Source organism: Sapajus apella, unplaced genomic scaffold, assembly GCF_009761245.1.
Source record: "Sapajus apella isolate SASKATOON/1434 unplaced genomic scaffold, GSC_monkey_1.0 scaffold128, whole genome shotgun sequence".
Classification (NCBI taxonomy): Eukaryota; Metazoa; Chordata; class Mammalia; order Primates; family Cebidae; genus Sapajus; species Sapajus apella.
In genome coordinates this window covers 1354636-1367990 of record NW_022437068.1, presented here as the reverse complement: position 1 = coordinate 1367990, position 13355 = coordinate 1354636, and the positions used below count along the sequence as shown (strand labels likewise).

Here is a 13355-nt window from a genome sequence, read left to right as displayed (position 1 = left end):
TGATGGATAAACATACCAGGTCTGAAAGGTGATTCATACAGATCGAAGAGCCTCCTTGTGTATGGTTTGGTAGTTGCTATTACACACGTCTACCTCAGCTCCACACAGTCCCCCTACTGCCAGAGGAGCTCATATTAAAACTGTTGCTATGGGCTGAATTGCATTACCCACCCCCCAAAATGCATATGTTGAAGTCCTAACCCCTAGTAGTTCAGAATGTGGCTGTATTGGGAGACAGGGCCTTTAGAGGGGCAATTAAATTAAAATGAGGCCACTATGGCAGGGCCTAATCCAGTATTACTGGAGTCCTCCTATGAACAGGAAATTTGGACACAGACAGTTACAGAGGGAAGACCACGCGAGGACACAAGGAGAAGGCAGATGTCTACAAGCCAAGGAGAGAGACCACAGGAGAAACCAACCCCACTGACACCTTGATCCCGAACTTCCAGCCTCCAAAACTGTGAGACCATCAATTGTTTTAGCCACCCATCCTGTGGTACTATCTTATAGCAGCCCTCACAAACTAATGCAATTGCAACGGACATCTTTATTTTATTTATTTAGCAAACCCTTATATAGAGCTTACTATGTGTCAGGCACACTTTTAAGCATTTTACAAATATAATTTAATCCTCATAGCAACCCTGTGAGGTAAGGACTACTGTTGTTCCCTTTTTACGGATGAGGAAACCACAGCACAAAGAGGTTCAGTATTTGTTGCTGTCTCCTACTTTGCATTAATAAGTGAAGGAGCTGGCATTGGAAGCTGGGTGGTCTGACTTGAGTCCACTGAATCCCACCCTACACATTCTCTGTTGCACTGTCTCCTGGGATTTAACTAGAGGTTCCAAGGTACAAGCTAAAACTTGTCTCCATGGTTGTATGTATGTGTGAGTTTTTAAAAACCTAATACCACATGGTCCCTTACTGCCAGGTGGATTGAAATCACATTTCATAATGTTTTTCTAGATGTTTAAGCCTCATGTCAAGGGAAACAATCCAGGATTCCTACAAAATATCTGCTGGCCCTTCATGAGAGGACTCTCCAGACCTGGGTGGACAATTCTCATTTCTTACCTAGCAACATTCCACAGAGGGATGAGAAGGTGATATTGTCTCCTGTTAACAACACAGATAACTTCTAGTTATGCAGACCTTGAGGAATGGCACTAAAGGCAGCCTTCTGCAGCCACACAACACAGCATGGAGTCCAAGGACTTTTCTTTCTGCATCCTTGTCTGCAAATAGATTGCCAACCAACTCATGTCCAGAAGCTTGATTCCAAAGTGTGAAAAAAAAAAAAATCTTTCTGCAAAATCGACCAGAGATGCCAAACTTAATTAATAAACATTCTAGAACATGAATAACCAGGGCCGGCTTCAGAGGGGTGGGACTCACTGCGGGGAAAGAGGGAACTCTTTATCCGTGGCCAAGAAATGCAAGGGCTTTGAAGCTTGGTATTGTCTTAGTGGTATTTTCCACGAGGAGCACCAGAAGCTGGACCGCAGTTCAGTGGGGAGAGTTAATTCCTTTCTAATTATTAAATGGAAGGAAAGTACACATGTCCAACCTGCTGAACATGCCTCTTCAACCTTGGTTTGCGCCATGCCGCAAACCTTCCCACACCCTGCCCTTTAGAGCTTCAGGTTTAAGGCTTTGTTTGCAGTTGTTTTCTGCTCAGAGTCATGTGTATGGGAGCCAGAAACACACCTTTTTCCTTTTTCCCATTGCAGCTGACTCACCTGTAGCTTTTTATGGAGGTGACAGAGAGAGACCAGGGAGGGCATGTGAGGCCAAGATGGTGCCAGCGTGAGTCTGGACTTCAATGAATCAACATTCTTAGTGATTAGGAGACACAGCTGAGGGAGGAGCTTCTTGTCCTGCATACACTCAGCAGCCTTTCCACTTTTCTCAAGAGCTGGTTCTGGACCCCACATTACCCAGGGAGCATTTTGATAGAAGGTCAGCAACAGAACCTGCTGCAATCGCAGCCAAGGAAGTAAAGCCCAAAGTACACTCAACAAGAAGGGGGCAGTGATGGGCCACCTTCCCTGTGCCATTTCCCCTCATATCCAGTCCAAAGCTTGGCTTCCTTAAAATGATCTATGTGGAATCTATGTGTTGTTCTAATAGGAAGCCTTGCATTTTTTTTTCCTCTCCTGCATTATCTCGGGTATTTCTAAGCAGGCCCCAGTCCCAAGATTTCCATTACAGAGAAACACTAAGCAAGCTTGTTGGCAGGGTTCTCTTATTCCGGGAGCCAGCTCTGCCCCAGGTGTTCTAATGTTTACATGTGCTGCAGGGAGCCGACTTAGGACATCTGAGAACAAAAGGAGAAAAACATTATGAAACGTGATTTCTACCTGGATATGCCAGATAGGAAGGAAACATCTCTGTAAGAAAGCAGGTCTCAGCCTGAATCCCAGTGCTCTAGGGAAGAATACCAGGAGGTTAGTGGTGGTGATGCTGGTGGTGGAGGCTAGCGCAGAATGAGGCTCAAGAATTTTTAAATGAGGCCACCTGGCTCCAGACAGGCAGCAGGACGCTAAAATGCCTGCAATGCCTTAAGTATCAGCACCCACCAAACCCCTGGGAAGGATGTGGGTCATTTTGGTACAGTCCATTCACTTCAGGCAAATACAAGAAGCCAGGTCAGATTCACCCACACCAGACACAGGAGAACACTTCTTAAGAAGCCAGTTCAGAACATTCCATGAGAAGCCAGGGGAACATTTTTATAACTCTAATCTTTGTAGATCTATGATGTCTTTGGAGATGTTGCTGCAGAATGGAGTTATAGGTAGGGTCAAGGCTGGGTTTGGCTTTTTCTCTGGGTAGTTTAACCCAAAGGGAAGGCTTTGAAGAATTCTGGTTCTTCTTGCTCCCCTCACCCCATCCCCAGCCCCCTCCATTAAAGGGAAGTTCTTTATCACTCCCTTTAGTAGATATGAAAATACAGCAGGGAGCTTTATGCCCCTTCAGGTCCTCCCAACTTGAATAACAACATTGCTAGTTTATCATTTCCAGCTAAGTCAGGCAATACCTGCTATGCAGGATTTCCAGGCAAAATAATTTACTGCAAGAAACTGTCAATTGCTTGTCTGCCTTGGTGACTCCAAAGATATTGACAAAGACCAGAGATATGAAAGGAAAATATTTGTGAAATAGAATCCCCCAGCTTGGCACCACTCTTATCTTTTTTCAGTAATTCTAAGACGCTTATTCATGTTGAAAGCTCACCCTGATGGCCCTCCATGATGAATATTTGTATAATTGGATATTCATTTGTTACTTATTTCGTTAACCAATTTGTTTAGATGGAGCCCAAGTTTATGGGAAGTGAACTAATTTGCATGTACTTTTCAGTCAGACAAAGAGGTTCATTCTACCACAAAGTGAGGCTAAAATTCACACAAAGACATACGTTATGTGAGATATTTTATAAATGGAACATGTGCAGGTCCTAACAATTGTTTCAGTACATTGGGTTCACCTGGAGCCGACAAAATGGTCTTATCAACTTGTTTGTTTTTTTAAAAAAACTACTATTGACGAACGTGCTTAAGTGTTTTCTCATCCAAGCTAAATTGTATTGGCAAAATTATGTTGATGGATTGCATAACCAAATTAGGAACTGGGAATGCCAGAAACCCACTTGAGGTTGACAGAGCAATGAAGTAAAAATAACTGTGGCCACCAAAGTACTGAGTCAAGAAAATTCTCTCGGTTCATGGAGTGATTTGGAGAGAAAGTAAAAGGAATTCAGTGCTTACATGGCAGAGTACCAAGCTTTCTGAATCAAGAGACCTAGCTTCAAGTTCCAGGTTTTGTCACTATTACCCAGCTCTGTGACTCTGGGGAATTCACTTCTCTCTGGACTTTATCTGTGGTATGAAGGACTTGGATTAGATGATCTCTAAGATTCCTTCAATGATAGACAGTCTGTGAAATGAGTTACATTAGTTTAGAGTATGCTTGTTTTGATCAGTGATACTTTTTTTGTTCATAAGTGATTTAACTAAACTAGCATTTGCACTACATTAGAATACTAGATTTTTTCTTAATGCTTTTTCTAATCTCTGAATTCAACTTGGTTAACCAGGCTACTTCAGTATTTTAGGACTAGAAATTTCCAGGTGGAACTAATGCAGTAGAGAGATTATCAGAGTGAACTGTCAAAATAGTAGGATGAAGACTTTACATCAAAGAAAAGAATGAAGGTATACAACACTTGTCTAAATTTTACCAGCAAGAATATCAGAGCTAGGGAATTTGAAGAAGTCCAAGACAGGAAAATGTGTGTTCATAAACATTATTTTCTTTTGGAACATAAACTTTGGTATAAAAGAATAAAGAAAACAGAAGATAGTCAAAATGAACATTTCTAACATTTAAAAAATAAAATTATAAGAAAAATTCTTGATACTTCATAGGTTAGAAGCAAAGACGTAAAACCTCTTCAGTAAAGGTCATACAGTACAGCCTGCATGGCAAAACCCAATCTCTGCAAAAACTGCTACTTGGGAGGCTGAGGTGGGAAGTATCACTTCAGCCCAGGGATCAAATCTGCAGTGAGCTCAGATGGCAACACTGCACTCCAGCCTGGGTGACAGAGTGAGACTCTGTCTCAAAATAATAATAATGATAATAATGCAGTAAATGTTAGCCTATACTCTATGTTTCAAAACCTAATTTTTATGATCTCAACTAGTAAAGTATAAAATCTCCACTCAAAGAAGGAATTCTCTAGAAAATATGGAAATCAAGAAATGGGTGCAGAAGAGGATCAAGACAGAGGTCCTCACTCAGTGTCTTCAATAGGTCTTGGAAATTACAACTTTAAGCAAAACAATGTATAACAACACCAATCTTTAAATTTTTATTTATTTTTTACTGAGGTGAAAAATATATAGTTTACCATCATTACCATTTTTGAGTAGATATTTCAGTAGAAATAAATACATTTACCTTCTTTTTTTCCTTTCCATTCCCCCTTGCTTCCTCCTGCCCTTCCTGGCCTCTGGTAACCACTATTCTACTCTCTTCCTTCATGAGAGCTACTTTTTAGCTTTCACATATGAGTGAAAACATTCAATGTTTGTCTTTCTGTGCTTGATTTATTTCACTGAACATAATGACCTCCAGTTCCATCCATGTTGCTGCAAATGACAGGATTTAATTCATTTTTATGGCTGAATAATATTCCATTGCATATACATATTACATTTTCTTTATTCATTCATCCATTGATGGGCACTTAGGTTGACTCCATATTTTGGCTATTGTGAATAGCACTGAAATAAACATGGGAGTGCAAGTATCTCTTCAATATATTTATTTCCTTTCTTTTGGATATGTACCTAGTAGTATAATTGCTGGATCATATGGAAGTTTTATTTTTAGTTTTTTGAGGAACCTCCAAACTTCTCCATAATGGTTATGCTAACTTACAATCCCACTAGCAGTGTATGAAGGTTCCCCTTCCTTCACATCCTCACCAGCATCTGTCATTGCCTGTCTTTTTGATAAAAGCCATTTTAACTGGGGTGAGATGACATTTCATTATAGTTTTGATTTGCACTTCTCTGATGATTAGTGATGCTGAGCATTTTTTCATGTACCTATTGGCCATTTGTATGTCTTCCTTTGAAAAATGTCTGTTCAGATCTTTTGCCCATTTTTTAATCAGATTATTTGATTTCTTGCTATTGAGCTGTTTGAACTCCTTATATCTTCTGGTTATTAAGCCCTTGTCAGATGGATAGTTTGCAAATATTTTCCCTCATTCTGTGGGTTGTCTTTTCACTTTGTTGATTGTTTCCTTTGCTGTGCAGAAGCTTTTTTAGCTTGATGTAATCACATTTGTCTATTTTTGCCTTGATTGTCTGTGCTTTTGAGGTCTTACATAAAAAAATTTCCCCAGACCTGGAGCATTTTCCAGTGTTTTCTTCTGGTACTTTCCTGTTGCAGGTCTTAGAGTTAATTAAGTCTTTAAGCCATTTTGATTTGATATTTGTGTATGGTAAGGAATAGAGGTCTAGTTTCATTCTTCTGTTTATATTTATCCAGCTTTCCCAGCACGATTTGTTGAAAAGACTGTCCTTTCCCCAGTGTATGTTCTTGGCACTTTTGTTGAAGATGGGTTGGCTGTAATTGTGTGGAATTATATCTGAGTTCTCTCTTCTGTTCCATTTGTCTATGTGTCTCTTTTTATGCCAATATCATGCTGTTTTGGTCACTACAGCTTTGTAGCAAATTTCAAAGTCAGACAGTGTGACATCTTCATCCTTGTTCTTTTTGCTCAGGATTGCTTTGGCTATTTGGCATCTTTTGTGGTTCCATATAAATTTTAGGATTTTTTTTTTCATTTTTGTGAAGAATGTTATTGGTATTTTGATAGGGATTTCATTGAAGAAATAGATTTTACCATAGACTGATATAAACAAGAGTTAAGTTCCTATGGCAAATTTCTGGTCAAAAAACCACGAATCTTCTAAATAAAGAACACAACACTTATAACAGTAAACACTGAAATAAATGTATACTACACATACATTTAAGAAAGATAACTAAAAACAAATAAGAAGATTTATGCAATTATAACAATTCAGGGTTTCAGGTGGCCAGAGTCCAACCAGGCAGCACAGGGCGCAAGGCAGGAACCGCCACAGCCAGGACACCCACACGCTTACTCACACGGAATACACCAATGAACCTAATGTGCATACCTCTGGGATGTGGAAGGAAAGTGTAGTGCCCTGAGAGAACCCACATAGACATGGGGAGAACGTACAAACTCCACACAGATAGCAGCTCCAGCCAGGGATAGGTTTTTTCCTCATCGAACTTAGAATGAACTGACAATGTTATTCAGAGACTAGCTGTACCATCATAAAGCAAAATGTTCTCATCATGGGAATGTGAAGAACTAGCTGGCTAACGTCAGCCTGGGAACTCCTTACTGTGCAGCCTTGCTTAAGGCGGGTTCCCTGAGAAACAGACTCAGATGGAGATTTGCCTGCAGAAGCCTCGCTGGGACTGCTCTCAGTGAATAAAGGAGTGAGGGAAGCAATAAGGTTGCAACAGAGGCCTCCACTGGTCCCACAGAAAGTTCTGGAGCTGGTGTGGCCTTTCAAAGTTATCTCCAGTCAAGGCAGGGAGAGGCTGGGTCTTTGAACACCCACATTGACTGGTCACTGGACATAAGCTGCACCCAGGGAAGGCACATAACCTTGGGCAAAGCAGCTCTCTGTGGCTGAGGGAGAATCCCATAGAGAAACAGCTGTGAGCTTTAAGCAGTAAATACATGCTGCTTGGGCAAAGAGGGCCTCAGTCCTGAAGGAGACATTTGGGGCCCTGCACCATAGCATCTGCTATTCCACTTGGTAATGTAAGAATTAACTCTTCAGTGTATAAAAAACTATATAATATAGTAATGGAACCCAAACAGCCCCACCTATTTGGAACACACATTCCAAAAAAGAGTAAAAAATGTCTTTGAGTAGACAAAATATATGTCACCAAGTCTATGCACCACAGTCAATGAACTTTATTCGTATGGGAGTCTCTGCACAAGAAACCAGGCAATAATAATTCCTATGCCCACGTCCAATTAAAAATAACAAATTAAAAGTGGTGCCGGGTATGGTGGCTCACACCTATGATCCCAGCACTCTGGGAGGCTGAAGAGGAAGGATAGATTGAACCCAGGAGTTTAAGACCAGCCTGGGCAACATCATGAGGCCCCGTCTCTACACAAAATAGAAAAAATTTGTTGGGTGCGGTGGTGCACACCTGTAGTCCCAGCTACTAGGGAAGCTAAGGAGGGAGGATCACTTCAGCCATAGTGAGCTATGACTGCGCCACTGTATTCCATCCAGTCTGGGTGACAGAGTGAGACCCCATATCTAAAAATAAATAAATAAACAAATAAAAACGATTATGTCTTCAAGAAAACGGAACTCCATTTTTTTTTATAAGGGAAAAACAAATATCGATGATTTCCTTCCAGAACAATTACTTTTTAAAAAGCCATCCAGAAAACTTGGCTACCCAAACTGCACGCCATTCTCTGAAGGTTCTGTAAAGTTTAGACAGTATGATTAGACATGGAAGTTAAGGTTAATGGGCCTTCAACAAAGGCTTTATTAGGTAGATGTTCACACTGTAGATTTGAGGCAGTGCCTTTATATCCAATTTCCTTCCCTAATCAGGTCCCCTATGAGCATGCTTGATAAGCAAGAGAAGAGCAGATTTCTCAGGTGAATTAGACAATTCAATTGCAAGGAGTTCAGAGCATGCTCTTAGCCCCCTGGCCATCTTGCCCTTGCTAATCTGGTTTAGAAAAACTTTCTGCTTGCAGGTAGGATAGAATCCTGCTCTGGCCACAGCATTCATTCAGTCAAAAGTGAGTATTTGGGGAAAAGTAGAGATGAAGAAAGGGCAGTGAAAGCAAATCTCTGACCAGCTTTCAGAAACCATGACAGCTGCAGGAGCGAGCAGTTCTTGCCTCTGGACTGACTCACCAAAATATGAGGAGAAAGTATTTCTGAAATTTTAGTTAACTAGAAAGTCAATGGGAGTAAATTTTTTTTGTATGAAACGCTGAATCATTCTGATGCATGCAGCCAGACATTTACGCAATTCGTCTTTTATCACCGGAAGATCTTTAGAAATTGTGGGCACTCCTCTTATTTCAATAACTTCAGAGAAGGATTGTTGACACCTTAGATTAAGCCAGTGGATACATGCTACCTTTTCCCATTCATAAAATCAAAGAACTAGTATGTGCTGAAAACCTGAAAGTCATTAGAGGACTGGACTTTTCTTTTTTACCTTAGATTCTTTTTAACACTCCTACGAGTTCCTTATGCCATGGAAACAATTAGGAATCCTCTAATCTTAAATGCATGCAAATTTGCCTCTCTCCTTCCCTCACCAAACATTGTCTCAGTCAAGCCTCCTGGCTCATATGGCATTTTTGACATGCATATAGACTGCTGTATTTTCGTAGTGTAAAAGGTAAAACACACTCTATACCTGGACAACCTCTCTGCTAACGAAATCCACCTGTTTTCTAGTTTTGCTTATATTGTATTTTCAGTGCAGCACGAGGAAGGCTGTGAACACTTGGATAAACATAAAATAGTGAAAATAATTGTGTCTCCTTTACTTATCTTTTTGCATTTAGTTGCTTAATATCTGGTGTAGTGCATACCAGGCATAACACAAGTTAATATACACTGTAGATTTTTATAAAAAGAGGCTTGACTTCATGTAATGATTAATTTGTCACTCACATAAATAATCTAGTATGTTACAAGCCTTGAAGAATAGTCTGTCAGAAAATGTACATAAAAATATGTGAGACCCACTTAGATTCACCATGTCCCCCCATGATTAACAAAATCCAAACCCCAAACACAAATCGAGTGAAGAGATTGGCTATCATCTCCATAGCAGAACTTACACTTTTATATCTTATAAAGAGAACCTTATTTTCTCCATTAAAAGATAGACAATAATCAGTGTGCCTGACCTTAAAAACATGATTGGATGACTTATTTCCAACATCACTGGAGCAAGCTGAAGATTACTATTTGTACCTCAGGGAAATAAGGCATATTTGGTGTTCCTACCCTTATGTTTCAGAGAATCACAGAAGATAGTTAATGTCATTAGAGGTGGCATTCCAGTGGGGTTAAGGAGTAACTAAAGGCCCATTGTAAAGGGATAACATCTGGAATATGCATGGCCTAGGAGGAAGAATGGACCTTAAACTGACAACATGACTAAGTAGTCTTGTTTAAGGTGAGAAGTTAAAGCTTCTCTAAGCTATAGGAGATCTGATTACATCATTGGTAATTTGTTTTACTTTATTACATTCATATTCATTAATTAATCCCTACATTACCTAGAATGGGAACACATAAACCATCATTGTTCCATGAAACCAGAGCTAGCTCTTCTGCTTCCAGGCATGATGGAATAACTAGTACCAGAGTTTCTTTCCCTGCTGGAGACAACCAGAAAGTGGACAAAATGTATGAAACAACCATTTTCAGACATTAGACAAAGGAGAGCACAGGACCTAATCCTTAAGAGAGACAAACAAGGTTGCCCTCTGCTCACCTCAGCTTTCTGCTGGAGGTACTATCTGGACTACAGTCCAGGGAGGGGGAACTCAAGCAGTATATGGGGGTCTGGTGATTGATGAGGCAGAGATTATAGTTCTGGGAAACTGAGGAGACAAAATGTATGGGATGGAGTAATGGTGACAAAGGAGCTGCACAGAGGAAAAGCTCCAGAAACTTGCATGAGTTCTCCTTCAGTCTGTGGCTGAATACTAAGCTGAGCACCCATAGAATGAGACTGTACGAGGCAGGGCTAATAACAACGACTGGGGCAAACATAACTATCAGGATGCTATAAGCAACTCCTGGAGCTCACACAATGCTAAGAGGCATTCAAGGACAGACCTCTTAAACACCTGGCGCATTCAGTAGTGGTCCCAGAAAGATCAAGCCTTAGAAGGAGGGCTAAACCAACTACAGACTTAGGTTATTCTGTACCTACATAGCAAACTTAAAAAGACGCTTTAAAAGGACAAACTGATCCCCAAGTATTTTAACTGCCTGCCAAAAAGCCCACAATACCCTTTGAAAGAAGATAACAAAATACACCCAACAGAAAACATCACAGTCTCTAGTATCCAATACAAAATTGTGAGACTTGTGAAGCAGCCAAAAAAATGTGACCTACTACTATTATAGGCAGCCTTAACATGACAGGGATGGTGGAATTATCAGACAATAACTTAAAAAGCTACCACAAATGTATTCAAGGGTTTAAATAAAAATCTGAATACAAATGGAATGAAATTGAAGATATGTAAAAGGGCTAAATGGACATTTGAGAGCTGAAAATTACAACATCTGAAATAAAAAATTTACCAGATGAGATTAACAGCACTTTAGACAATGCAAGATAAGATCAGGAAACTTGAGGCCATAGCTATAGAAACTATGTAGTCTAAACAGAGAAGAAAAAAATTGGAAAAAAGTGGACAGAGACTTTGTAATTTGTGTGACCATTAAGTGAATGGTCACATGAATTCACTAACATGATTATTAAGTGGTCTAATGCCCAAGAAGGAGAAGAAACAGAGAAAAATATATGACAAAATAAAGGACAATTTCCCAAAAAATTTCAAAAAAAAAAAAAAAAACAAAAAAACAAAAAAACAAAAAAACAACTCCACCAACTTATAAAATAAATCTATAAAGTCAAGAAGCTCAGTGAATCCCAAGCAAGGTAAACACAAAGGAAACTATGTCAAAGCACATCATAATTGATTGACTGAAAACAAATTATAAAGAGAGTCTCTTAAAAGCAGCTAGAGAAAAAAGATAAATTACAATACTGAGGAAACACAGGTAAGAATGATGTCGGCCTTCTTCAGAGAAGCCATGCAAACCAGATGATTTTTAAATGATGAAAGAAAAAAAATCCAGTGAAAATATCTATTAAAAATAAAGATTAAAAAAAGACATGAATAGACAAACACCAGGAGAATTCATCAGCAGCCAACTAGCACTGTAAGAAATGCTAAAGGACGTTATTCAGGCTGAAGGGCAAGGATATCAGATTGAAATTTGGATCCACTAAATTTTTCTTTTTAAAAATAACTAACAATAATTTATAGATAATCTTTTTTTTTTTTTTTTTGAGACAACCTTGCTTTGTCACCCAGACTGGAGTACAGTGGTGCCATCTTGGCTCGCTGCATCCTCTCCCTCCCAGGTTCAAGTGATTCCCTCAGCCACCCTCGTGGTTGGGACTACAGGCATATGCCACCATGCCCAGCTAATTTTGGTATTTTTAGTTGAGGCGGGGTTTCGCCATGTTGGCCAGGCTGGTCTCAAACTCCTGGCCTCAGGTGATCCACCTGCCTCGGCCTCCCAAAGTATTGGGATTGCAGGCGTGAGCCATCTCACCCCATCAGACATGAATACAATTTAAACGTATACAACAATAACAAAAGCAAGAGGGAGAGATAGGCTTTTTTTTTGCATTTGCATTTTACAATTAAAATGTGGTAAATATATAATAACATAAAATTTTCTAATTTAACCATTTAATGTGTGCAATTCAGTGGCATTAAGTAATCCACAGTGCTGTGCAACCATCAGTCGTCTCTATTTCCTAATTTTGTTGTCATTCCAAACAGAAACTCTGTGCCCATTAAACAATAACTCCCTATCATCCACATCCACCCCCCAGCCATGGTTACTTCTATTCTACTTTCAGTCTCTAAGAATTTGCCTAGTCCAGTTATTTCATGTAAGTAGGATCACATAATATTTGTTCTTTTGTGTATGGCATAATTCACATAGAAAACTGTTTTCAAGGTTCATCCATGTTGCAGCATATGTCAGAACTCCATTCCTTTTTATGGCTGAATAATATTCCATTGTGTGGAAATACCACTTTTTGTTTATCCATTCATCTGTTGATGGATACTTGGATTGTTTCTACCTTTTGGCTATTGTGAATAGCACTGCTGTGAAGAATCTGTTGGAGTCTCTGTTTTTCATTCTTTTTGTTATATATAGGAGTGGAATTACTGGGTCATATGCTAACACTATGTTTTGTTTTTGAAGAAACTGCCAAACGATTTCCAAAGTGGCCACACCATTTTACATTTCCAACAACTGTGTACCTGGGTTCCAATGTCGCCACATCCTCACCAACACTTGTAATTTCTCTCTCTCTGTTTTTTGATAACAGCCATCAGTTGTAAAGTAGGATCTCATTCTGGTTCTGATTTGCTAATGAAAATGATGACTAATGAAGTTGAACATCTCTTCATGTACTATTTGTCACTCGTATAACTTCTTTGGAGAAATGTCTATATGAGTCCCTTGGCCAGTTTTTCATTGGGTTGTCTTTTTGTTGTTGAGTTGTAGGGGTTCTTTAATATACTCTGAATATTAAATGCTTATCATTTATGTGATTTACAAATATTTTCCCCCATTCTGTGGGCTCTTTAGATTTTCTAGATACAAATGTCTTGTCAAATATATGTATTATGAATATTTTTCCAGTCTGTGGCCTGCCTTTTCATTTTCTTACAGCATCCTTCTGAGAGCCGAAGATTGTAATTTTAATGAAGTTAAATTTATCTTTACCTTTCTCTTGTGGTTAGTTCTCATCTTAGCTAAGAAATGTTTGTTTAACCCAAGGTTGTAAATTGTTTCTTTTATGTTTTCTACCAGAAGCTTTACATTTTTAAAAATTTTATGTATGTGACTATGATCCATTTTCAGCTAGTTTTGTGAGGTGAAGATCAA

General features: G+C 39.3%; 1 protein-coding gene across 1 annotated transcript in view; it reads right to left on the bottom strand.

Annotated features, from left to right (window-relative positions):
- Positions 1–548: 548 nt before the first annotated feature.
- SYN2 (synapsin II) overlaps positions 549–13355 on the bottom strand; it is a 237243-nt gene continuing 224436 nt past the window's right edge. The window contains exon 11 of the mRNA XM_032262258.1: positions 549–1312. Coding sequence (XP_032118149.1) covers positions 1265–1312 — 48 coding nt within the window. The 3' untranslated portion in view covers positions 549–1264. The remainder of the gene's footprint in view (positions 1313–13355) is intronic.